This window comes from Diceros bicornis, chromosome 10 (genome assembly GCF_020826845.1).
Source record: "Diceros bicornis minor isolate mBicDic1 chromosome 10, mDicBic1.mat.cur, whole genome shotgun sequence".
Lineage (NCBI taxonomy): Eukaryota > Metazoa > Chordata > Mammalia > Perissodactyla > Rhinocerotidae > Diceros > Diceros bicornis.
Genome location: NC_080749.1, coordinates 33,208,928 through 33,235,652, shown reverse-complemented (window position 1 = coordinate 33,235,652; position 26,725 = coordinate 33,208,928). Strand labels below are relative to the sequence as shown.

Here is a 26,725-nt window from a genome sequence, read left to right as displayed (position 1 = left end):
TTTGACCCCACTTTGCAACATACCCAGAGGCTTACAGGTAACTTGGGGGGACTGCTCATTCTTTCATTACCTAAGACCCTCAATTAAGAAGCAATAGGCTGGCCTTGGGTTAAGAGTGGGCACAGGAGCCAGCTGTATTATTTTCTGGCCATCTAACTTGGTGTAAGTCATTCAACCACCACAAGCGTTGAGGTTCTCATCTATAAAAAAGGATACTACATAATAGGACCGTTGTGAGCATCCAAGTGGATCAAGTAAAGTTCTGAAAATCAGAAAGTGCTAGAAGAAGGTGAACTCTCTCTGGGTCCACACCTGCATTCTGTACTCCTGTATCCCCAGCACCAGCTCCAGTGCCTGGCAGAGAGTAGGTTTTTAACAAATACTCATTGAATTCATGAATAAAATAGTTAATAATCTTCACAGCCCTATTTCAAGTTCCCTGGCAGTTTCTGCTTTTATATTTCTCATCAGCAATTTGCTTGAATGACTTCAACCGTGTTTGAATCTGTCATTCTCCCTCTGGGGAAAAATGCCATCGTCAGTAATATTGAAGAGGACTTAACAAGTCAAAGAGAAATGACATTCCCTCAGCCATGTGGTCCAAAAAGTTGGACCCTTTTTATCATATCCCAGGTCTTTAGGATTTAGGAAAAACAGTCGAACATTCCAGCATTTAAACAGAAAGAAGGCAACGTGCCGAAATCATCAGCAGGTTTGGACATGGTTATTGCTCTCTGTCACTCTAGACAAACTCCAGGGCATCACAAAGACCTAAGAGGATGCCCAAGATCACCTGAAATAGGGCAACAGAGCAGAAAAGGTGCTGGTTCTGGTCCCAGTTCTCCCATTCATGGCATGAAGCAAACCCCTTCCTCTCCCTGTCTGGCTCCTCATTTGCAAAAATAAGGGGCCTGAACCAGCTCAGTGGCACCCACTTTGCATTCTGTGGTGCCTTTGGGGCCAGAGACATCATGGGGGACACACGAGGCCAGTTGGGGTCTGAGGTTGGGACTGGAAGCAGAACGAAAAAATAGGACGGAACACCCCACTCCCCAGACCCCAGAGAGTTCAAACTCAATCCCTTATGTTTGGCGTTGATTAAAAAAAAAAAAGTATTTTATATATAAGGGAAGTCACTGAGGGCTATAGGATTTCAAGGACCCTGCTGGCACTAATGCTCTCTGGTAACGTATAGTCCTTCTACCTTCAATATCAGAGGCTTCTCCCCGCATTGTGGCCAAATCTGGCAGAGCTTCTTTCCAGGAGAGGAAGAAGCAGAAGGAAGCTGGAACAACTCTCCTACCTGTTTGTGAACCTTAGTGAGCTGCTCCAGGTTGTTCTCCAAGAAGGAAATTTTCTGCTTCTGGGCAGCACTGCCCCCTCCATCATCGCTGTCCAGCTCGACACTCTGCATCAACACCAAGGGGTCAGCGGGACAGGCCTCCACACCGCCCACCCTCAGCCCCAGCATAATGTGCCTGATACATTCTAAATCTTCTTAAAAAAAAAAAAAATACCCAATCCCACAAAAGGTTATTCTGAAAGCGAAAATAAACAGAGGTTCTAAAACTTTGGATTCAACGACCTTCCCAATTAACTTCCTTGGTTGGTGTCAAAAGTGTTATTTTTTAGAGGACGGAAGAAACTTCAAATCTTCTTTTGAAAAATACAGATTACCTCTCTTTCTGAAATATACCTCTCCTTTGTAGGTAGGTAAATAGAGGCTTTTCTTTTCAAAAGGAAGTGTTCCAAAACTCATTAAGAACCAGTGTGAAAACATAAATGAAAGACCTAAATTTGATTTCAACCATCACCACTGAGATAACAAGACACCAGGCTTTGAGCAAGTGTCTGTGGTCCCACTGGGAAGTCTCAATGGCCTCTGTTTGTCCCTTCAGCTTCCCATTCCACGAAATTCTTTCATGAATCCATCTCAAACTAGTAACAGCTTCTGAGTGCTGTGCTGGATACTCTTCACATTGATCAGATGGCGAGATTGACAAAAACACTGACCTCCTGACACTACCAAGCTGAGTGGCCAGATAGATTGGGAAATACGTGTGCAAACACATCCTGTCCAAAAATGGCAAAGTATGCCTGCTTTGTCTGATGACAGAGGAGATCACTGTTCTTTTTCTGAGAGGTAATGGCTTTATGAGCATCCCAAATCTGTGTCTCTTCAGTTTAAAACCGGGGTTCTCAAACTTCACCCAGAGGAGAGTTTGTTAGAGCTCCAATTGCTGGGCCCCACCCCAAGTCTCTGATTCAGTGGATCTAGGATGGGGCTGAGAATCTGCATATCTAGCAAGTTCCCAGGCGATGCTGATTCTGCTGGCCACACGACCACACTTTGAGAACCCTGGTCCTTCCCAGAGAGTTTTATATCATAAAATCAGGGAAGTCTGATCTCAAGCTCTTCACTCTCCCTCGGACCACCCCCTCCCTCCAACTGAGCCTTTTCAGTTCTTGTTATCACCTCTCTAGTCTCCCTCTCCATCACCTCTGGTCTGGCCTATCTCTCCTCCCTGGTCCAGGTCCTATGGTCATTTCTATTTTGATGACTGTGGTCACTGTCTATCTGCCTGACTGATGCCATTCTGGCCTTGAAATCTCCCATCATTCTCTACCCTCTTTCTTTATTTTCATTTCCAGGCCTCCAAATTTGGTAGAACCATGCTGTCAGTCAGAGGCCACAGCAAATCCAAGCTCTGATCCTCAGCTAGACATTCACATCACAGTTCAGTCATCCTTTTACTTATCCCTAGCAAACTGCCTGAGCCTTCTCTAGTCTCCGTGGGCTCCTATTCTCTTCCTTCCTTCTCCATTGAGGACTAAGCCTCCACATTAACTGAGAAGATCAAAGTCATCTGATGGATCTCTTTCCACTGTTATATATTTCCCTTCAAATGTCTCCATATTGACTTCTCCACTTCTCTTCTCTGGGAAAATGTGTCCCTTCCCCTTACCAAGCCTAAGACATCCATTTATGCTATTAATTTTGACCCTCTCAGATCTGACTCCATCAATCACCTCTTCTTTTTTACATATTTAACCTCTTTTCCTTGGTTCCTTCACACAGACACCCATGCACACACATGTGCATGCAAACACACAAGCACGCACACACACACACTTTTCTTAAGTATACCTTCCTTCCATCCTGTTACACCTCTGGATATGGCCCATTGTTCCACATCCATTGCTTTTTAACAATTTTAAGGAGTAGCCCCCTTGCTGCTTCCACCTCTCTCTCCCTCCTAAAACAACTGTGAGCTGCTCTGGGGATTCACCCTACGGCGATTCCCCGAGATCACCGTATATAGCACAAGGACCGAAGAAGCTCAGATTCAGAAGTCACACAGACCTCAATGCCCATCCTCTCTCTGGCTCTTCCCAGCTGTGTGATCTCTGTGTGATATTTAACCTCTGACCCTATCTCCACATTTGCAAAACTGAACACTAAGAACCACTTACATGGTTGCTGGGAAGAGCAAATAAGACAGTGGATGTTAAAGTGCTTCATACCCTCTGATGCAGCCCCTAACGGTCTCCTAACAGGCAAATACAAGGCTCCTGCCTCTAACTTCTCTAGGTTTCTGGCACTGCTCACCAGGGCTTCAGGGCAATGCTGTCTGACGAGACCCCTCTGGATTTCCCTGCATCACGTTCAGTGGCTATCGCACTGAGGCCAGATAAATACAGTCATGCGTTGCTTAACGACAGAGACACGTTCTAAGAAATGCATCATTAGGTGACTTTGTCGTTGTGCGAACATCACAGAGTGCACTTACACAAACCTAGAAGGTATAGCCTACTGTAACACACCTAGGCCATATGGTACTAATCTTTTGGGACCACCATCATCTATGGGGTCTGTCCCTGAATGAAACGTCGTTATGTGGCGCATGACTGTGTGTGTTCTTTTGAAAACAAGCCAGGGAAAGGATTATAACTTCCTTTTATTAAGAAGGAAAAATCAGATAGAAAATGTTCCCATGTATTTTTTTTGCCTCTAGCACATTCTTTTAATAACATTCTCTGATATGAAGTAATTAATTTTTAAGCATAACCAGCCCCAATTTAACCAAGTGATATTTCAACTGAAAATGATTCTCCCTGGCCATCTTTTCTTTTCTTCTCAGTCCCAGTCACACAAAATAGAACTCACTTTTTTAACCCGGGCAGTCAGATCCTGGACAAAGAGTTTACGGAGGTTATGCAGAGTCTGCAGTTCTCGAGACTAGAAAAGAAGATTGTTAAAGTGCCACTTGAGTGGGGGAACACATTGAATTTATGGCACATCTAGCCCTCGGCCATCAACCCCAGATGTCTCCACACACGCTGTGTGAGCCCACAGTCAAGGCCATAGTGCCCCCGCACTTCTTCTGACCCGCCCTCCACACGTGTCCACTCCCCCCACCCAGTGTTCTCTCAGGAGCACCCCAGGGTGCGGAGACTGAGAATTCAAACAATGATTCATAAACTAGAACAAAGCCTGCTCATTTGCTGTGCTCCAAATGGAACACATTTTTTCCCCCCTCAACCACAAAAATTCAAAAGTTTCCTCATAAAAATTCCTAGTAGGCTGTATTGTACCAGAAGGGATTCTTTTTTTTCCTCTAATTTAGCACATCCACATTATATATAATGTCAACAAGTTTAAATGAAAAGTTGACCACAATGTCTCCCACCCTAACTGACTGACATTTTTCTTGTTTCTACCCCTCCTGGCCCTGGTCCATATGTTCATTTGCTCTACGTCACTGAGCTTACAGACCAGGCCATTGGTGGACTTTCCACCAGGTGACCCCGGGCAACTTATCTAACCTTTCTGTGCCTCAGTCTTCTTATTTGTAACATGAGGATAAAAATAGTAGATGCCTCATAGTTGTTGTCAAGATCAAATGAGATGATACTTCTAGAACTCTTATAACAGTTTCTGGCATATAGTAGGTGGTCAATAAACATTAGCTGGTATTAATTTATTGATGCTTCATATCTGACAGCCATTTCTTCATTAGGCTTTTATTGTTTCCTTTTGTTGTTATAACTTTCAGTGTAATTAACTTCTTGGGGGCATTTTTTTTCTTCATTTTGGATTATTTTTGACAAATGAACCCTTAGGAATTAGATTGCTGAGACAAGGGTCTGAGTCAACCCTGGTGACCTTTGTTAACAAGATCAGAAAACCAAAACAGTTTCTTCCATTTAAGTCTCCATGTATTTACTATAGGAGATAGGATTAGTTCCTTGCAAAATATTTTCCCGTACGGGAGGAGAGAGAGAATCTCGCATTTATACTTTTCACTTAGTCCAAGTTGGTCTACTCTTAACACGGAATGTCAAGGGATGCAACTCACAGGCTCGCAGAAAAAAGGAAGAAACAGGCTATAAAGCCATGGGAACACTAAGTTCCTTAGAATAAAGGTTTTATGTTAATTTTCGGTCTTACTACTGGGTCCAATTCTGCAATTTTGTGTTGAAATAAAAAGCACCTGAAGTCAATTGCATCCCCGAATGAGGCAAATTACTTTCTGCAGGAAACCAAACAGGCCTGTTCTTATGAACACGGTGCACACTGTACCTGTCCAAGGCTTAGCTGCCTTCCAGGGCAGGCGCAGGGGTGCAGCTCAGGGCTCACATTTATGCAGACACACTGTTCCACACCCCTGCTCAAGGAGTTCAGCCCCCACACCCCACTCTGCATGCTCTCCCTCCTGCTTCTGGGATTTTATTACTGATTGAATTGGAATCACAGTAAATATTTTCCATGAAAAACGCCACCACACCAAAGGGAAAAGAGAAGAGAAGACACAGGTGCCTTGTCAAAGGGTCAGGCATTTCCTTGGGGCCTAAATACCAAATAATATACAGTCCTGAGTTTGGCAACTTTCTCTCATTTTTGTTTGTTTTTAGGTGAATTCAACAGTTTAGGAGGAGCAGTTAAAGATCTTCAAAATAGTTTATAAGTTGCACATTTATGCTTAGGCAACTATCATTTGGCTTCCTATAGCAATGAATTTTCCTCCATCACATTCATTATCATTCCCTCACTCCACTCCCCAACTCCCTTCCGTCAAATCGTTCCCCGTCACGGCCGCTGCCCTCTGTGTAAAAGCTCAGGGCTCAGCTTCTGGTCAGAGTGGACAGCGAGGGTGGGACCAGAGAGACTCAAACACAAGGCCCATCAACAAAGCAGGAGGGGGGTCCAGCCCCAGAGCCAAGATCAAGTGTCCTGTTAAAGCATGCTGGCTGCCTGGGGCCCAGAGATGCCCTCGACAGCCAGTCAGCCTTTTCCAACGTGGTCCCCTGGAGGGGGCTTCACAGACTCCAAGCCTTGGACGGCAGGTTCCATCCCCCGCCCCGCCTAGACATGCAAGGAGGCAGAACAGGGCTTGAGCTAAAGGGGGCTCAAGAAGGGTCAGCTGAGGACAGTTAAGCCTATTTCTGAAGCACATTTACAGCTTGGGGAGGATTCTGATGGAAAGTTAAGTGAAAACACCCAAGTCTAAAATGGCACATACTGTCAGGTTCCAATTTTGGGTTTAAATAGCATATGTGTGTGATGTGTGTGGGTGGTGAGTGAGAGAAAGTGGGAGCCACTGTGTCAGTGGGTCTGTCCACGTGTGGGTGACTGGGTGTGTGGGGGGGTGTGCGAGTGAGAGGGAGCAGGCATGTGAGCGAGTGTGTGGGGGAGGGTGTGAATGTGAGTGTGGGAATGAAAGTGAGTGGGTGGGAGGGTCGGGGGGAGGGAGGGAGAGAGAACGAGTGGATAGATATGAGGAGGACAGTGAGGAAAATGTGTGGTTAAAAAATGTATTCAAAACACCAAAAAGGCAAAAGAATATGCTCGAGTGAGTGTGAAAAAGAGAAAGCATGGGAGTCTGAGTGAGCATATGGGGATGAGTGTAAACGTGTGAGTGAAGGTGAGCGAGAGTGTGAGAGTGAATGAGTATATGTGAGTGACTGTGTAAGTGGGCAAGAGTGTGAGTGCTTGTGAGTGTCAGAATGTGACTACATATGAATGTGTTGGTGGAATGTACTAAGTGAGCATTTGTGCAAGGGTACATGCGTGTGTGTACAAATGAGCGTGGGTGTGAGTAAAGGTGTGAGTTGAGGGTTAGCAAGAATGTGAGAGTGAATGAGTTCATGAGAATGACTTGTGAGTGAGAAGGTGTGAATGCTCGTTAGTGAGTGTGAATGTGTGTGTATGTCATGGGGGTGTGTTAAGTGAATGCGTGCAAGTTGTAAGTACCTGGGGGGTGGATGAGAGTGAAGGTGTGTGAGTGCGTAGATGAGCACAGGCATGAGAACATGAAAGTGAGGGCCTGTGGTGTGACAGTGAGTGAGTATAAGCACTTGCATAGAGTGGTGTAAGTGTGGGTGTGAGTGTGTGTGATGATGTGTGTACATGAATCTGTGTGAGGGAACAAGTAATTGTGCACGAGTGTGGGTAAGTTGTAAGTGAGTGAGACTGTGAGAGAGTGGGAGGTAAAAGAGTGAACATCTGTGTGAGGGTGTGGAAGGGCGGGTATGGCAGGGTAAGGGAGTGTGCAAGAGTTCATAGGTGTAAAGGAAGAAAAGATACTAAAACATCATTTATCTCTGGCTGGTGGGAATATGGTAACATTTTAATGCTCAATATTTTTCTGAATTTTTATAATTATCTCTAATTATGGGTATCACTTCTCCAGTTAAACAGACACAGATGAAGCAATTTCATGGCTTCATTTCAGTTGCCCCCACAGCCGCCCTGACCGTCATCTCCACCATCCTCGGAAGGCCTGACTTCCTTTGAATACAGTCATCTTACTTTTCTCCTGAACAGCTTGTACCCTCCGTTCCTCCACCTGGCTTTGAGAAGCAACCAACACCGGCCCAGGGGCCAGAGCAGAGCCTCAGGTCCAGCCTTGAGCAACCAGTGCCTACAGCCTGGGGTCACCTGGTTCTTGGAGACAGGCTCAGACCCACGTATATTCACATGACACATGAATGGAATCAAAACATATGACTGTGTCTAAACAACAGTTTCTGTCTGTTGTTATATCTTTGAAATAACTGCACATGTTTTCACCAAATTGAGTGGCTATTTGGGATGGTCTGTCTTCAAACACTGGCTGGTGTAGCACTTTGAAGGGCTCTTGAGGGCCCTCGGAGCCAGGCAGCCATCCTCTAGAGCCACTGAAATGGAAGTTGACCAGAGGAGACAAACCCAGTGAATTCAGATGCAGGACGGACAAAACAAACCAGGATTTCAAATGATGAGCCTTTCCAAAGGTAAGTGGACCTGTCACTCCTCTGCCCCAAACCCAGCAGGTCTCAAGGCCCTACCTGGCCTGCGCCCCCTCTTGCCTTGACCTCTCTGTGCCCACTTCCTACTCCTTCTTTCTCTTGGCCACAGCCACACTAATCTCCCTGCTGTTCCCCAACATGCCAGGCATGGGCTCACCTCAGGGCCTTGGCAGAGGCTGTTGCCTCTGCTTGGAAGATTCTTCCCCCAGATATCCCCATGGCTCACTCTTGCACCTGCTTCATCCCTGCTCAAGTGTCACCTCCTCCTGGCGCCTTCTCGTGTCCCAACCACCACCCTCTGCACTTTCTATACCCATCTAATGGAGGTCATGATTTACTTCCTTGTTCATTGTCTGTCTCCCCCAGCTGCAGGTAAGCTTCACAAGGGGCAGGATCTTACTCTGTTGTTTGCTGATGTAACTCAAGCACCTAGAAGAATGCCAGCCCTTACTAGAAATATCTTGCTGAATGTTGAATGGAAGTAAGTCACAACGTGCAGAGGCTGTAAAATTGCAGCCATTGATTTGCAGTTCAGTTTAATTCCCACTCAGGGGATCCAGGGTTACGGCACTAAGGATGGATGAATGGATTATCTGATTGATTGACTGATGGTTAATCATTCTGTCAAGAGCTAGGGAATAAATTCTACACCTCTCACTTATGATATATCTAAAATGATATGCAAGGAAGGTGTGCACAGAAAAAATTTTAGAATAAACAAGTTCAACAAATCATCAACTAATCTGATCTTTGAGACTAAAATGAATTGGGAAACATGTTGACATACCACTGTCTCCTCCAGCCCTTTGAGGTCCTCTCTGGCTTGTTCCCTTTTATCATTGAGCAATCTAAAAAACAAAAAGGAACCATGAACCACCAAAGGGGCACCAGAGATTGCCACAGATACCATTTGCATCTGCAGATAAATCAACAAAACAAACCAACTCACACAAATATGCATTGTCTGTTTTTACATTGGCCTGACCTAACCAGGATATCTGGGTATCTGAATCACAAGAGTAGACTTCACAAGACTTGACAGGGCTGAGAGATGCAGAGGAGGTACGTAAAGTGCACTCACAAGAGCTTTTCCAGCTTCAGTTCTCTCTCCTGGTCCTCTATTTTCAGCTTGTTATAATCAGAGCTGAGCTTCTCTTGTTCCAGTTGCAGTTTCTGATTCAAACTGAAATTGAGAGGAAAAAGTGATACGTTCCGCATCAGTCTGAAGTTCCGAGTCCTCCGGCTAAACACGTGGTTCTGTTCCAACCCCATTAATTCTACGCAACAAAGGCATCAATTTGGGAGGACGGTGAGGGATCAGAGAAACAACCTCACAGCTTCCTCCTACCCAAGAGAAAACTAATTTCTGGGGAGCATCAAAGAGGTATGAAACATAAGGCTTTGAGCATGTATTTATAGTTGGCTTGTGTAAGAGCTTTGGGGGGGAAATAATGAGATGGGAAAAGGGCTGATATTTTAAAACAGACAAAGAGAGCCCAGAGAAAAAGTCAGAAGAATTTTGCTTTGTCTGCCCTCCAGATGGCATGCACCCACTCAGGGAACATTATTTGGCCATTTTGCCCTTCCCTTTTTCTCTGGTCTGATATTCTGCAAACATCTCCTGAATCCAAATTCCTGGCTGACACAGGGGCAGGTCCGATCTGTGCAATCTTCAAGAAGGGGGTTCAGAGGGAGGAAACACAAAGGAAGCCCAGGGTTTGCTGCAAAAAAGAAACTCGCCATCCAGTTGGGGGCATTAGGCCAACGCTTACATCAGCCCAGTGCTGATAAAATCGTTTGTATGGCATGCCTCTGACTATGACGGAACAGATCAGGCACTGTCTGAGGAAAACCCAGAGTCCCCTTGAAAGGCACAGGCCAAGGAAACTTCCCCACCTGATAACTCGCTCACGGACCCTCCCTCCTTCTCGCCTTCCTTCCCTCTCTCCTCTCCCCCTCAAGTTGAACATTTTGTGGATGATTAATCAGAATAACAGACGTGAGACATGCTTGCAGGGGAAAGCACAACATGAACGACGGCATGGGGTCGCCCAGAAGGAGAGGTGGGAGACATGTGGAGTGCTTTCCTTAGGTGGACCGTGCTCAGAATCCCCATCACACCATTTACGCTTTTGCTCTGCTTACTGGTCTCCTCTTTTAAAATGCAAATGGGCTGTGCGAGCAGCTCACAACGCTGAAAAGAGATTTGGATCAGTAGTCTGGAGAATTAAATTCTAACTCCGCTTTGGTTCCTATTTAGCAGTGTGACCCTAAGTAAATCATTTAACCTTGCTTTCCACATAGAAATCTGTTCCTTCATCTGCAGAAAGGGGGAGGGGAGGGAGCCTTTGGTCTAGTCCTGGGGGGCCGGCAGGAGGGTGTCAGTGGATGAAACTGTATTTTTACATAATTGGTTTTCTTTGTTTTCCTATGTCTTTTATTTGGGTCATTTAAAAACATTATTCCACTAAGAGGTTCAAAGATTGCCAAGGGACTCACTGTGTAAAAACGCTAAGAACCATCAGGAGGGGATCCTGAAGGCACCTCCGGGCTTGGTACCAATGAGGCGGGAAGGTAAGAGAGGAGGAGGGAGAGGTTGTTATGGAGCAGGGGGCTCTTCAGTGGCTGTGACAGGACAGGAGAATGACCTTGAGGAGGGCATCACCAGAGACAAGCTGCAATGATGCCATCCTGGCGAATGCCACAGGTCCACGAGCATAGACACACAACAGTGTGGGTCCCTACGCAGTGTGCACGTGCAACCAGGCGGCTCGGAGCTCTGCAGTGTGCATGTACGTGTTGGGGTGAGGAGGCAGTGGGAGCTGTCTTCTCTGGAGTATTTATCAACCTATCAGAATCCCTGAGTCAGGACCAATTTAGGGGTTTTTTGTGTCCCCATCACATGTCTGCCCAGCTGAGGCACCAACGTGACCCTGCTCCACGAGGACTAGGAAGGGCAGCTGGGCCCACCTGCCACCTGCCCTACCAGAGCCCCCAGAGGCTCAGCTCCAGATGGCAGAACAGACCATGGAAGCAGCACATCCAGCCCACTGGGGCACCAGGGCGGAGCACAGGGCCCACAGGGCGAGGAGAGTAGAGACCTCGGCTAAAAGCCACATCCTTCCAGGCTGGCCCAAGAGCCACGCCCACCCCTACGCCCTGAGAGCCCCCATGCCAACTCACTCCCGAATCTCATCAATGATTTTCTGCTTCTCCTCAATTTCATCTCGAAGTCTGGACAGCTGCTTCTGGTGAGCTTCCCGGTGGCTCTCCATCTGCTGCTCCAGCGCCTTCTGCAAGCCAGGCCAGGAGAGATGTGTCATCCACTCGTTGGCTCTGAGCCCACTCGGTGACAAGCCTTGGATCACTTCTACCCCCTACCCCATACCCCTTGGCTGTCAGATCCCCAAACGGGGGCCCCCCAGAACCCGCCATCCTTTACTGGGACAACAAAACCCAAGGATCTGAAATAAAACTGAGTGGGTCCTAGGAGCAAATTAGCCCATTGCTTCAGTAAAAAGTTTTCCCCTCACCTTCTACAGCTCACTTGAGCTACATGGCTTCTCCGGCCAGGTAAATCAGAGGGCATGGACCTCTTACTACCCGGTGACCTCAGGCAAGCCATGTAACCTGTGTGAGCCGCATTTCCTCACCTGTAAAATTTAGATAATTGTCCCCACCCTGCCCACTGCACACATTTATGGTGATGTTCAAAGGAGATATTTTCACCAAAGCGATGTGAAACCAGGAGACGGCCCATCAAGGTGAGGACGATTGTGCTGTTGGCTGGAGCAGGGTCATGCTGTGGGCACCGCTTTAACTATGGGCTTATGCCCAATGAGCTTATAGTTTGCCTACACCTAATAAAATTCTACATTTTCTTATATCTCATTTTATTCACCTAAAAATCTTGTTTCCCAATCATTTTTCCTACATTTTCCTTTACCGTCCACAAATGGACAATTTATGGACAAATTTATTTTGGACCATAAATGTGACCAAAAATAAAGATTTGTATGTTTAAGATGGAAATTCAAATTTTGGGTGTTTCTTTAAAAAGGTAGAGGAGAGGGGTGTTTTCTTCCATTCAAAGGAGGGGCCAACATTTCTTCAGACGTTAACTCCAACAGTGTGGCCCACACAGTGACTGGGAGGTGGTGCTCTTTCCCACTTCATCAGGAATGGGGAAGAAAAATGTACTAATGTAACATTATTATCTACAGACATCTAGAGTTTTTAGACACCTCCAAGATTTCTAAGCCAGGCCACACTCTGAGAATGGTTCTGAATGCCTAGCATCAGTCTCTCCCCTCTCCCTCCCACACTGCCACACACATTTTTGAAGGAGACAGATTTTCTTAGAACAAGAAAATCCAGTCCAAATGCATGCTAGGCTCGGTGGAAGAGGCGGCCATACACACCTTCATCTCCTCAGCATCCTGCAGCCGCGTCAGATGTTCCTTTTCCTTATCCTGGAAGCTGACTTCGTGCATTTTTTCTGTTTTGAATTTTAAATGATGATTTAAGATTTAACTGGCAGGACTCACACTCAAAAGTAAAAATTAAAAAACAAAAGAAAAGAACAGCAATAGAGTGAAACACCAGCTTATACCACCAATTGCAACCATGGTATAATTATAGGAATGTACTTCCTAAGGAGGACTTCTGGCTAAGGCAGGGCTGACCCCCTCCTGGGATATTACCTAAGTCCTCTGGGGCAGAGTGGCGATTGTAGGTGCTACCTTGGAGCAGGCCACTCTAGAATGGACCTGGTTGTGCATCACCTCACGCCTTGGAGAACTAGTTCCCCACCTGGCCTCGGGGAGCAACTCCGAGGCGATGTACATAAAGATGCAATGTACACAAACGTGCTTTGTAGATTATAAAACACTCTGTGATTGTTAGTGGCGTTTGGATTCATGCCACTATTAGATTTCCAGAAAGAGCTAATTTACCTCCCATGGGTAAGCTGTTTATTCTCTAAGAATCTGGAGCAGGAAAACATAATCTAAGGATAAGAATAAAGAGAATAGAAATATAAAATAACACTCTCCAGATTAAACAGGAAGGCCCCATATTTGGGGCAGGGCTGCTGTGTGGCACACTTCCAGGGGGGCCAGTCCCAGCCCATTCGTGGTCAGCGACACTCCCTGACACACCGTTAGTGGGCAGCCTGAGTTGGGAGGTGCAGGTGGAGGGAGCAAAATGGTTTAAGACAGTGACATTCAAGTCATTAAGTATTCTCTCTAGTCTGTTCCACTTTATTTCACGTCTTCTCCCTTCTATTTTATTTCTACTCGGTGGCACCACTGCAAGAGCCATTTATAAGAGGGAAAAGTTCTTTTCTACGTCAAGTTTTGGGTGGAGCACTCTATTCCTAACATTCATCCGTTATCACACAAAGAAAACATTACAAGGTCATGGCGAGTGCAGGTATGTTCTCTTTCTTTTTTAATTTGCTTTGGCATTTGAAAAAATATGTATTTACCAAGCAAATAACTATTTAACAATAAAGGAAATAAAAAATGATAACATCATCACCAATCCTGTTACCCTATCAAAACCATTTTCATTTCAAATATTAATTTGTAGGCCTTGGAACACAAATATCCTTTGATTTTTAAATGTTATAACCAGAGTAAAGATAAAATTACACATTATGATTTTTAATCTAAGGTTGCATTGTAAGCATAGCTGCACTGCCTCCATGTACTTCATCTCCAGTATGAAAAAAATCTTCTATTAAACAACATACTATACAGTTCATTCAACTGTTGGATATTTAGGTGGCTTCCTACTGTTGGATATTTAGGTGGCTTCCTCTTTTTTTTCCCACTAATATAAGTAAATCTGCAATGAATATTTGAGATATGAGGATCAAAAGGTATGAAAAGTGCTATGATTATTATGTATCTTCAAAACGCTTTCCAAAAGGACTCTAACGATTTTCATTGCAACCCATAATATTACATGTGTTCCAGTTTCACCACAATGCATATATTCTAGATCCTGTTCTGGTTTCTGTATTTCTAGTCACCTCTCTTGAATTTCTGCTTCTCTTTATTCATATTGATTGAGTGCTTCCTATGTGTCAGGCACTTCCCTATGGAAAGGGGGCTGGGAGGCTGCCTGGCAAAGGGAAGAGCTTGTTCAAAGGATGGAGGGTGCAGGGAAGTCATTGGTAGAAGTTCAGACTTTATATTAAGAACAACAGACACCATGGAAGGGTCAGAAGCATGGGGTTGGGCACAAGATAGAATCTGATTTTAGAATACAGTCAAGCGTCGCTTAACAACAGGGATACATTCTGAGAAATGTGTTGTTAGGTGATTTCATTGTTGTGCAAGTATCAAAGAGTGTACTGAAGGGGAACAAAATTTGCCGCTCCAAAACGTGTCTCTTTAACATGAGGATTATTTTAGGCTGATTATTTTTAAGAAACAAAAGACTCAGAAAGTTTTTCTTGTCTACCACCCCCTTAACTGCCTATAAGAATTCAGATTAAAAATGCCCATCTCAGGGGCCAGCCCACTGGCATAGGGGTCAGGTTCGTGCGCTCCGCTTTGGCCACCCAGGGTTCGCAGGTTCAAATCCCAGGTGCAGACCTACACACCACTCATCAAGTCATGCTGTGACGGCATCCCACATGCAAAATAGAGGAGGCTGGGCACGGTTGTTAGTTTAGGGCTAATCTTCCTCAGCAAAAAGAGGAAGATTGGCAACAGACGTTAGCTCAGGGCCAATCTTCTTCACCAAAACAAACAAACAAACAAAAGAGCCTGTCTCAGGAAGGAGCTATCACCTTAGCAAAACAGGAACTAGGTGGTAGACAGGGAGGAACCTAGAAAAGCCTGTTTGTTGGGCTCCCCTCTGTGTTCTTCTATTTCTGTGTGATCAAATACTTGTTTTTGAAATGTTTGCTCCTTTTCACCCACCTGTGAATTGCCTTCCTTCTGTTTGAAGTCCCTGACTCTCTTCACCCCCAACATCATCTTTTGTTTTCAGCTGAGGATGGTATTTAAGGTGAGAGCTTCAGCCATTTTGGTGAGTTACTTGATTTTCCTGGGTTTCTCTCAGGTATACATGCTATTAAACTTTTGTTTGTTTTTCTCCTGTTATTCTGTCTCATGTCAATTTAATTCTTAGATCAGCCAGAAGAAATTAAAATGGTAGAGAAAAATTTCTTCCTCTCCTACACCAGTTACACAAACCTAGATGGTACAGCCTACTCACACCTAGGCTGTAGGGTACTAATCTCACGGGACCACTGTCATACATGCGGTCCCATCATTGACCGAAACATTGTTATGTGGCGCATGACTGTAGTCCCCTGGGACGCAGCACAGTGGCCAGCCTAGAGCAGACTGGGGGTGGGACCCTCAGTGATGGATGTGGCCACAATTCTTAATTAGGATTAAGGACAGCGACAATGAAGACAGAGATGAGCAGAACCAGAGGAGCATCTGGCCAGTCAAATCAACAGGCCTTGGGGACAGACTGGAGGCAGGAGGTGGAGAGGGGAGAGGATTCTGACTCAGGCAGCAGGGTGGACTGAGGGAAAATGGGGAGAGGAGCAGATATGGGGTGGGGGCAGTCTTCTAGATGTTTCTCCTTTTTTTTCCAATTATGCCATTGCTTTCAGTAGACCTGGAAAGGCTTTAATTGAGCAAAACTAAACATCATGAGTCCAGCCAACTAGAGAGTGTCTGATTTAGGCCAAGACTTTGACACCCGCAAAGTAGTCACTTATTTACCTTGGGCTCGGAGCTTGGCCAGCTCTTCACTGAGTGAGTCCTGGGACTCCTCCAGCTGCCTCCTCTTCTGTTCCATGTTCTGCATGTAGTCTGTCAGGGATTTGATCTTGGCTTCGTGCTTTAAACAAGCAGATAGATAAAAAGGAGGAGTGAATGACTAGCAAGTGGCTTGCCTGGGACCGTCTGATGGGAAGATGCAACAGAGGAGGCGTTCTTGAGTCCCTTTTTTGAGTTCAACACCAAATGGTGCATATTCTCCCCTTTGTTTGGGATCCGGGATCATGGACCAAGACAGTCCTCTGCTTCTCCCATGTGTGTCTCTGCTTCATTCCCCACAGACACCACTCATGGCCATGCCCCTCCTTATCATCCCCTCAAGTGAGATACCAAAACCCAAGCTGATTTTCCTCCTCTTAGAAAACAGAGGGTGCTGGAGAAAAAGGGGCTGGGAAAATGTCTAGAGGCCCCATTCTTTGAACCCATGCCTCTGGATTCTGTCTTTGGAAGTCAAATATTATGTCTTTTCTTTTTCTGTCTCTCAAACACACCAATTCCTGTCTCAGGGACTTTGCATTTTATATTTTCCTCTTCCTAGCAAACTCTTGCCCCACACTCCCAGACATAGTCCTGGCTAGATCCTTATCACTCAGGCCTCAACATTTTCTTATTGCACCTAACTTCTACATGATTTTTCTTTTTTTTTTTACTTGTTAGCTCCATGAGAGTATAATGTACATGCTTACTAAATATTACTGGCATGGATGAATGGGCGCTCACTGACTGAAGAGGGGCAGTAATCACTTCTAGGCAGGTAGAAATGTGCAGACACTCCCCGTTCCAGATCTAGAGGGTTCACATTCAGGCAGGAAGACCCTGGAGACTGAGCTCTAATCTAATGAAATAACCTCTGGGAAATGGGACTCAGTTCGAGCAGTCATTTTATAAGCACAGCTTTTGGTGAAGAACATGAGCGTAAACAAAGAAGATAATAGCATTTTAGCGAGAAATATTTTGTCAGATTCCTTAGATAACGTCAGAAAATAAAGAGCCAAGGTTTCTCTTACATTTGAACGCCAGGGAATAATGATTGATTCTTTGGCTCTGTGTAAATTGTAGCAGAGCACAAAATAGCCCCTAATGGAAACTGTATTTGTTGCTAATGTAGAATGCACTGTGTAACTAACACAGGTATTCTTTCACCCCCAAACATCCTGATATTTCTGACTCTGATCTCATATACCCAAGGCCAGAGTCACTCTAAGATCTGAGCCACTGAGTCCCCAGTCTTGGCTCTATGCTTTAAAGCACCCGATTTGTGCTGTCCTCTGGCTGCACTCCACTCCACTGAGAAAAGAGCTCATGTGCCAAGGGAGTGCGCCCACCTGGAACCCATATCCCCTTCTAGACCTCACTTTGAGTACTGGGAACCTAGACACTCCCTACTCCAATGGCGGTAAAGCCAATCCCAGGGCCAGCATGCTGCCTCCATCATCCACTTACATAGATTACAGCTGACACAGTTACACACTTCCATCAGTTCAGAGAAAGTGCAGAAGGGATTTGGACATGGAGGGTGGTCCATCCAGATGAAAAGAGGTAACAGTGGGCTGCAGGCTGTGGGGCCTCTATTTGTACTCCTGCCTTGGCCCCCACATGTTAGGGGTAAGACTATCCAAAAGTACACGCCATCAGTGTAATGAGTGATCTGGAAATCAGGCTTGAGGTGTACGGTGCCCTAATGGTGATCATTTTTCTTCTCAATTTTTATAAATGATAAAAATGTCAAATAGTAAAGCAAATCCAGAAAAAGTGGTAAAAATTTCACCTAAACTACTCTAATTTATCAACTATTTCTCCCTTATGTTCCTAGTCTTATCTATATGAATGCATATTTTACAAAGTTGCAAAGCATAGCCTAGATAGAACTCAGCATTTGCATTTTCACTTAACTTTATATAATTATACTTTCCAAATGGCTAGGTTTTATTAATTTTTTGTAAGAGCCACATAATATTCTTCCATGTAACTTTTGTTATTAATCTATCAATAGATATTTGGGTATTTTATTGTAATGTAAATAAAACTGCACTCAACATCTTCCATATAAGCTTTTCATATTTTTAATCAGGAAATGACAATACCATATGAAATGAAAATTTTTATTTTCATTACCAATGAAAAATACCATAAGTGAAATAACTGGACCAAAGTGTACTTACATTTTTATAGGTTTTGATTCCCAGAGTACTTTCCAAAAGGACCTGACCAAATTATGCTTTTCTCCACAATATATATAAATCTCACTATCACACACCAGCATTGAATAATCTTTTTAATACACTTTTGCTTATTATGTTAGTTATAAAATGGAACCCTGATGTTTTAATTGCATCTCTTAGATTATTATGGTGGGAGTCAAGGAGGCTGGAGATGGTTCTGTGATCACTTATTAGTATGTTTAAAGGCATCCCAGAATGGAGTATGCTTTTGTACCTCTCAGAATATTGGATGCCACACTCCATGCTGGTATCTGTTTCCCCCCGAACGACTTGAGCTGTTTGAATGCCTGGTATAAGGCAGAGAGCAGCACTCACAGAAGCCTCAGACCCCACACACCAAGCTCAGATATCAGTGGCACACCAGGAACCAGGCTGCGGTTTTCTGAAACCACCTTACTAAAATGAAAATGCCATTCCAATGGGAAGAGGAGCAGCCTTACTGAGCGAATGAAATGTGCCCTGGGGCTTGAAAGTCCCTTCAAGGCTTTCAGTTCACACACACGTTGGTTTGAGTCCCAGCTCTGCCTTTCACAGCTGCATGAGTTTGGACAGTATATTTAATGTTTCTAAGTCTCAGTTTCCTTATCTGAAAAATAGGAACAGTAATAAAACCTGTCCACCAGAATTTTTTTAAGATCAAGTGAGATAATGCAAGTAAAGTGCTTGGCACAGTATATGGGTACATAGTAAACACTCAATAAAATGTTACCTGCTACTACTATTAATAATAGTAGTAGTAACAGTAGTTTCTTTTTCCCATATAATATCGGACCTGTGGTAGAGATTAACAGATGAAGGAATGTTGTCTTCACTGATGAGTTTTAGATTCCACCTGATCTTGTCCATTCATTACATGTCTCTATCTATACACCTACCTACCTAACTATCCATAGATAACTACATAGGGATATATAGACACATTCTTTAAAAAAGGATTGAAGGTCATTCATGTAATTCATACAACAAAATCTAGCCTTAAGAATTAGCCTGGGGCCGGCCCGGTGGCGCAAGCGGTTAGGTGCGCGCGCTCCGCTGCGGCGGCCCGGGGTTCGCTGGTTCGGATCCCGGGCGCGCACCGAAGTACTGCTTGGTAAGCCATGCTGTGGCGGCGTCCCATATAAAGTGGAGGAAGATAGGCATCGATGTTAGCCCAGGGCCGTCTTCCTCAGCAAAAAAAGAGGAGGATTGGCGGATGTTAGCTCAGGGCTGATCTCCTCACAAAAAAAAAAAAAAAAAAAAGAATTAGCCTGGGCCATCATTGCCTGGGGAGGCCATGGACAGGTCTTATATAAAGCAAAGTCATCAACTATCCCTATTATGTACCATCAGCCCCAGAAAGAGCATGGAAGAAGCAGATTTCAAGAGATCAAGGGTGTGAAATGAGACGACAGTGTGACCTACCTGGGAGATGAGCAGCTGGCAAGCTGCCAGCTCCCGCTCGCTGGCATTCATCTTCCTGTTGGAGTCCATCTGGGCGCTCTCCAGCTGTTTGCTGCGGTTCACCAGGGACTTGACCTCCGACTTCATCTTGCTGATGTACAGACGAGCCATGGTGAATTCCTCTTCAATGACTCCATTCACATCTGCCAACTGAGCACAGGCGGTAACACACAAAACTAGTGCCTACAATTTTCAGAGGTTCATGGGACCTCTAAAACCTGTCCATGGATCCTCAAGATGTCTGTGGATTTCTGATTAAGAATCCCTACTTACAGGACCACAAGCTGAAAATGATCTCTGAAAAATACTATATATTCAACCCCAAGTTCTCTGGAAACTCAGATAAAACTTTCAATTAAAAACCTCTAATAAATATAATCCTCACTTAACCAGGTTTTTCATTACAACTGATTTTTAGGATATAAGAGACAGTATCAGAAGATATTGATGATTAAAAAAAGAGGTAACTGTGAAGAGGTGTTCCATTCAATGTCTTATACCTTGCCTCTCTAGAACAGCAGCCAGGCCTCATGTTCCTAAAAGTGAGTCTGAGTCCCTATAATATCTCAAATCAAAATTTCAATTATGCTCTCCATAGTTTGCTATTCAGAGAGAGAAGTCATCTAATGACTTGAATATGTTTCTATAAGCAAGGATTGAAATAAAAAGGATTTTTCTATATAGTCCTCAATTAAACAAACAAAAAAACTAACAAATAAGAACATGCCATTACCAAAAGCCCCTCTAGATGAAGCTTTTCCTGCATGACTTCTCATTACTACCACTCTGTTTCCCTGCCTCTACATGCCTGACCCTTCCAAGCAGACAGGAATCTAGCCTATTATTTAAGATCACCTGAGAATAAGTCTACATCCACCTTTAGAAGAAAAGATTATGACAGCCAGCATTCCCGCATGAGCTCATATTTGGTGTCTAAGTTTCAGAGCTCTACTGGAAACAAAAACTGAAGTAAGATATTTGGGATAGAAACCCATTTGCTGAGATGCAAACATGGCAATTGACCAGATGAGCAAAATAACTGTGTGCATATTTTGTTTAACCACCAGAGGGCATCCTAGCACCTCAGGAGAAAAGAGCGCTGTCCAGTACCCAGCCCATGAATAGATGTTTCTATCGGTTCTAAGGCAATCATTCACCTATAGTTTTTGATGTTCCACAGTACACTCTAACTGTGCACTTTTGTCATTATTGCTGTCATTAACTCATCACATGACTATTTTTTCAGTAAACATTTAAGAGCTAGGAATATGGAATCTGAAGCCCAGTTTTGTCCTAGGGGATCTAAAAGATTTTGAGTCCATGCCTGATGAAATAAAACAATACTCCAAACAAATGGCTTTTAACTGTGAGTTTTCTTACCACTTAAAAGTTCATATATTTAGTTATGTAAGTTCAAAGTTTTCTGTAATTCCAGTATACTATTATTTCAAAAAGAATCAGACTTTGTTGCTGAAATGGTATTTATAACCCTCCCCTGGGTCTGACAATGACTCCAATAGTATATACTAGATGTGTGATCCAGTAGGAATGACCAATCCAGGAGAAAAGGCTGCCTTCACATGGCAAGGCAGATGCTGCCTGCCACCTCTACCCTGCCCATACAAGAACAGTCACCCCCGCATCCTCCACACCCCACCCTCTGTCTCCAGAGAATGGAATGGCCATGCAAGGTGCCATTTCTAGGCCACGCAAAAGGTAAGTAAGGTGACTGTTCACATTTTAAGACCTAAAAGGCAGAATGGGAATAAAGAAGTCAGGGCTGGTCAAAATAAAATTAGCAGCTAATCCAATCCATTTCATTTTCTCTACCTCAACTTTCTATTCGGTTTGTGGCTAGATTCCTAGAAATCTTTGTTTTAAGGAAAGCCCAGTGATATAGGAACATGAAAAGAAGAGAAAGCTCACTAATAAACCTAGATAAAGTCAACACTAGGCTCATCTTATCATTTCTGGTCTCATCTTGTTCTGTTGACTAAACAAAATATTGCCTGGACTCTGAAAATGTTTCAAGACACAAGTGAGCTGGAGAAATATGGGTTCTTCTGTTTCCTGGCCATTCATACCTGTTGTATTCTGGAACTGAGGACTGGGAGAGACTAACTGCCATCTTTCCCCCTCACCCCACAGTACTACAAGTAGGGACCATGTGGGAACAGAATAGAAATTTAGGAACAAAAATAAAAGATAAGTGAAAAAGATTTCCTTGATCTGTTCATTTTCTTAGATCAAAAGAATTATATCAATTGAGTAGTCATAACCAGTAAGAAAAGTATCCATAATAGGTGGGACCAAAGCTTCTGCACAACAAAAGAAACAATAAAATGAAAAGGCAACCTATGGAATGGGAGAAAATATTTGCAAATCATATATCTGATAAGGGGTTAATATCCGAAATATATAAAGAACTCATATAACTCAATAGCAAAAAAACTAATAACCTGATGAAAAAATGGGCAGAGGAACTGAATAGACATTTTTCCGAGGAAGACATACAAATAGCGAACAGGTACATGAAAAGGTGCTCGATATCACTAATCATCAGGGAAATGCAAATCAAAACCACAATAAGATATCACTTCACACTTGTAGGAATGGCTATCAACACTTATCACCTAGTGTTGGTAAGGGTGTGGAGAAAAGTACCTAGTGTACTGTTGGTAGGATTGCAAATTGATACAGCCAATATGAAAAACAGTATGGTGGTTCCTCAAAAAATGAAAAATAGAACTACCATATGATCCAATAATCCCACTTCTGGGTATATAGCCAAAGGAATTGAAATCAGGATCTTGCAGAGATACCCGCATTCCTGTGTTCACTGCAGCATTACTCACAATAGCCAAGATATGGGAACAACCTAAGTGTCTGTCACAGATGAGGATAAAGAAGATGTGGTATATATATACAATGGAATATTATTCAGCCATGAGAAAGGACATCCTGCCATTTGCAATAATGTGGATGAACCTTGAGGGCTCATCCCTCAAGTGAAATAAGTGAAATAAGTCAGACAGAGAAAGATGGAAACTATATGATATCACTTATATGTAGAATCTTAAAAAGTCAAACTCAGAGAAACAGAGAGTAGGGTGGTAGTTACCAGGGGTTGGGGAGTGAGGGAAGTGGAGAGATATTGGACAAAGGGTACAAACTTCCAGTCACAAGATTAACAAATTTGGGGATCTAATGAAGAGCATGGTCATTATAGCTAATAATATTGTATCATATACTCGAATGTTGCTAAGAAAGTAGATCTTAAATGTTCTCACCACAAAAAAGAAATGGTAACTATGTGATGGGATGGAGGTGGTAGAGAATGTTATAGTGGTAATCACTTCACAACATATAAATGTATCAAATCAACACGTTCAACTTATACACCTTAAACTTATACAATGTTATGTGTCGATTATATCTCAATAAAGCTGGGAAAAAAAAGAGAAAAGTATCTGTACCCATAATGACAGATCTAAGAAATATCTGTATATATCACGTAATTTCTGAGCTGACAATCTTTGAGATAATCTGGGTTCATCTTGTCATTTTACAAATTAGGAAAATGAAGCCCAGAGAAGTAAAGTGACTTGCCCAAAGTCACATAATTCCTCCTGTTAGCTCTCATTGTCCTAATAATTAAATCATAATTATTAAAAAAAAAAACCCAAATGATTAAGAATATAATGCTCTATAAGTGAAAGTTATCAATGAAATTAACTAGTTGTCAATGAAATTAACTAGGGCATCCAATGTCTAGAATCCAAAAATATCTTTAAAACATTCAGTTTTTAAAAATAATCTCAATCATACTTCAGATTCCCAAAGGTAAGGACTCTTTTTTTTTAATGCTGAAGCACCCAGACACTCCTTGATTTCATTAGCATTTTTCATCAGCTCTATTTTAGAACTCAGCATAAAAATATCTTCCTTTATCGCTATCAGCAGCAGGCGCCAACTTCCCATACATCAACTCCACCTTTGTATTTTGAGGGACATTTAATCACCCCAACCTCTGAAGTTTATTGCTCAACACCAACGTATGCTTCTAAAACTTAAATCCTCAAATATAACATCACCAAATCAGAGCTTAAGAGGGTTAATTTTATAGTGTCTGAGAATTCAATGCTAACATTAGATTCATTCGTGAAGACTCATGAAATATTCAGTTACAACAGAGGTTCCATGAAAGAATGATTAGGTTTACAGGAGGTCATATACTCTAAGCCTAGATATGCCATACCATCATCCAAGCAGGACTTTCTATGTTTCCCAGAAATGTCTGTAAACGGAAGTAATTTGGGGAGACTTTTCTAGTATTTAACAATCCCAACTCCAAACCTGAGTGTTCCCACAAAGCAGGATGATGTCGAATTTAGACTTTTAAAGGTCAAATAATTAAACTCAGAGAATTTGGTTTTAGGGACTTGTGAGGTGGAAGGTGAGCAATATAACATCTTTCCTGTGGCTTGATAAAATCAATCCACATTTATTAATGGCTACTCTGGACAAAGTGCTGTGTTAATTAATATAAAGCTACGGTAATCAAAACAGTGTGGTATCGGCATAAAGATTAGATCAATGAAACAGAATAAAGAGACCAGAAACAGTCTGAAACACTTTTGGGGGTGACAGATATATCCATTCTCTTACTGTGGTGATGGTTTCATGAGTGCATACATATGTCAAAACCTCCCAAACTGCACACTTTAAATAAGTGTAGCTTACTTGATGTCAATTATACTTCAAGAAAGCTATTTTTTAAAATGTCTACTTTATTTTTCAATGACCTCTCTACATGTTGGCAAATGGTTTATTGTTCTTGGCTGACAACATTGTTTATTCTCTTTTCCCTCTGCTCCTAGCTTATGGGCAACTTTATACCACCCCCATTCTTCCTACCTCTCTTACTTCCTTGCTATCAACGGCACCAATGTGCACAACTTCAGAGGATTAATCATGGTTGGTTTAAGCCAATTATAGTAATCCTATTTCTCTTTGCTTTCCCAGCTTCCCTTTCAGTTTGGGGTGACCATGTGACTCAATTCTGACCAATAAGGTATAAGAGGATGTCTACTGGGGACTTCTGGGACACAGTTCCCTCCTGGACGAAAGTTGACTGTCTTTTCAACCCATCCTGCCTTGGATGTGGTTGTGTTAGGACATGATGATTGGTGCTACAGCAGCTCTTTTGCTACCATGAGACAAAAACCTACAGATATGAAAAGGTAACAGGCTGAGAAAAGCAGAAAGGAAATAAAAAGCCTGGATCCCTGACATTGTTGAAACACTGCACCAAACCAAAATCTGCTTCTAAAACTTTCATAAGTATAAGAATGACCTGGGGAATCTTGTTAAAATGCAGATTCTCAATCAGTAGGTCTGAGGTGGGCCTGAGAGTCTGTATTTCCAACAAGCTCCCAGGTGATACAGATCACAACCTGAACAGCAAGATTCTAGACTTCTCATACTGTGAACAATTAAATGTGACTTTATTTTTTTAAGCCACTGTTAGAATCCTATTACTATCAGCTGAAAGCTTCCCTAATTCATACTGATTTGTTGGAGAATTTTCACTCTGTTGGGTTCTCATAAAAAAGGAAAAACACAATTATGAGACCAGAACTGTTGCTTAACCTATCTAATGCCAAACTTCTGTGACACTGGCATATAAGTTTGAGGAATAAACCAATTTACATAAGGCCAACCAAGATTGGAAGACATTTCCTATACTTGAAAAGTAAATTTTTTTCTCCTCCTCCTCACCCAAACAATCTTGTACTTAGTCATTCAATCAGCCTTTGTTCATTCATTCAAATATTATCAAGCACGTGGCAGATACAAAGCACTGTGCTAAGCATTGGATACTTAGGAGAATAAAACATAGACCCTGCTGGCTTAGAATCATGCCATTATAAGAGCAGGTAGAGAGGATAAAAGAAGGGCTGGCTTACAGTCTTCACATCATTGGTGCCAATAATTCCACCGATCTCCCCCAGATCCTTCAACAGCAAATTCAGGATCTCGGTAGCTCTCTTTTTCTGGTGGTTGCTGAGCTCTTGTAGCTGGCTCAGCTCTCTCTGTGTGGTTGTCAGTGTAGTCTAAAAAACAAATTGTTAACAACAAATGAAAAGAGTTGTCCATTGATTTAATACATGCAGCAGTGCAGAGAACAACAACATAATGTAGGAGGGAATTCTTGTATCATTTTATGTGATTTCAACGTAAGAGTCCTTTTAAGGCAAACTATAGTATAGCACTGTATTCTCTGAGAAGAAGAGGAATTTCTCTTGGCCTGATATGTTATATATCTACATATCAGATGACGACTTCCAGATCTGTGAAATAAGTTTGCTTATTAAAAATAAATAAAGCCCAAGAGGAACCCTTAGGTTTATAACATGTAATCACATCTTCCTGCTTACCAGATGTTCTGTTTCAGTCCACATTCTCCAGGGTCTAAACATACCTGCAAGCATACCCACCTGCACTCCCAAACCAACCGGCTCCCTGGACCACTTCCAAATTCCCACCTGACTTCATAATAATAGAGGGGTCTGGAAGGCCCAGAGGGACAAAAACAAGTTTAGAAAACAACTTAGAAAAAGTCTTCTAATCGTTACTGTGAAGTTGAATTGAAGACTCATCATCTCTTTTCAAAATTAGTCAAGTTCAACAAAAGATGGCTTCTTAATATATAGCAGAAATTCCATTTTATTGCCAAATATTATCAAATCTATCTTTTTTCCATCCCTCATGTATGTTACCAAAAGGCATATATTTTCAACTAATAACTTAATGAACTCTCAAAATGAATAGAATAGCCATCTTTTGGTGTCTTGGTATTAACTCAGCCAACAAAAAAAATAATTTCCCTAAATTACAGAGCTGGGGAGGTTAATACAAAGACATTTATGCAATTCTTCAATATGCAGCTATTTCACC

At 42.9% G+C, this 26,725-nt stretch overlaps 1 protein-coding gene across 2 annotated transcripts in view; it reads right to left on the bottom strand.

Annotated features, from left to right (window-relative positions):
* KIF5C (kinesin family member 5C) overlaps positions 1-26,725 on the bottom strand; it is a 151,647-nt gene that overhangs the window by 18,300 nt on the left and 106,622 nt on the right. For both annotated transcript variants that reach the window (XM_058548928.1, XM_058548929.1), the window contains 9 exons: positions 25,735-25,881; positions 19,727-19,915; positions 16,047-16,164; positions 12,714-12,790; positions 11,476-11,585; positions 9,374-9,475; positions 9,080-9,140; positions 4,169-4,240; positions 1,304-1,408 (listed from right to left, as the gene is read on the bottom strand). In XM_058548928.1, coding sequence (XP_058404911.1) covers positions 1,304-1,408; positions 4,169-4,240; positions 9,080-9,140; positions 9,374-9,475; positions 11,476-11,585; positions 12,714-12,790; positions 16,047-16,164; positions 19,727-19,915; positions 25,735-25,881 — 981 coding nt within the window. The remainder of the gene's footprint in view (positions 1-1,303; positions 1,409-4,168; positions 4,241-9,079; positions 9,141-9,373; positions 9,476-11,475; positions 11,586-12,713; positions 12,791-16,046; positions 16,165-19,726; positions 19,916-25,734; positions 25,882-26,725) is intronic.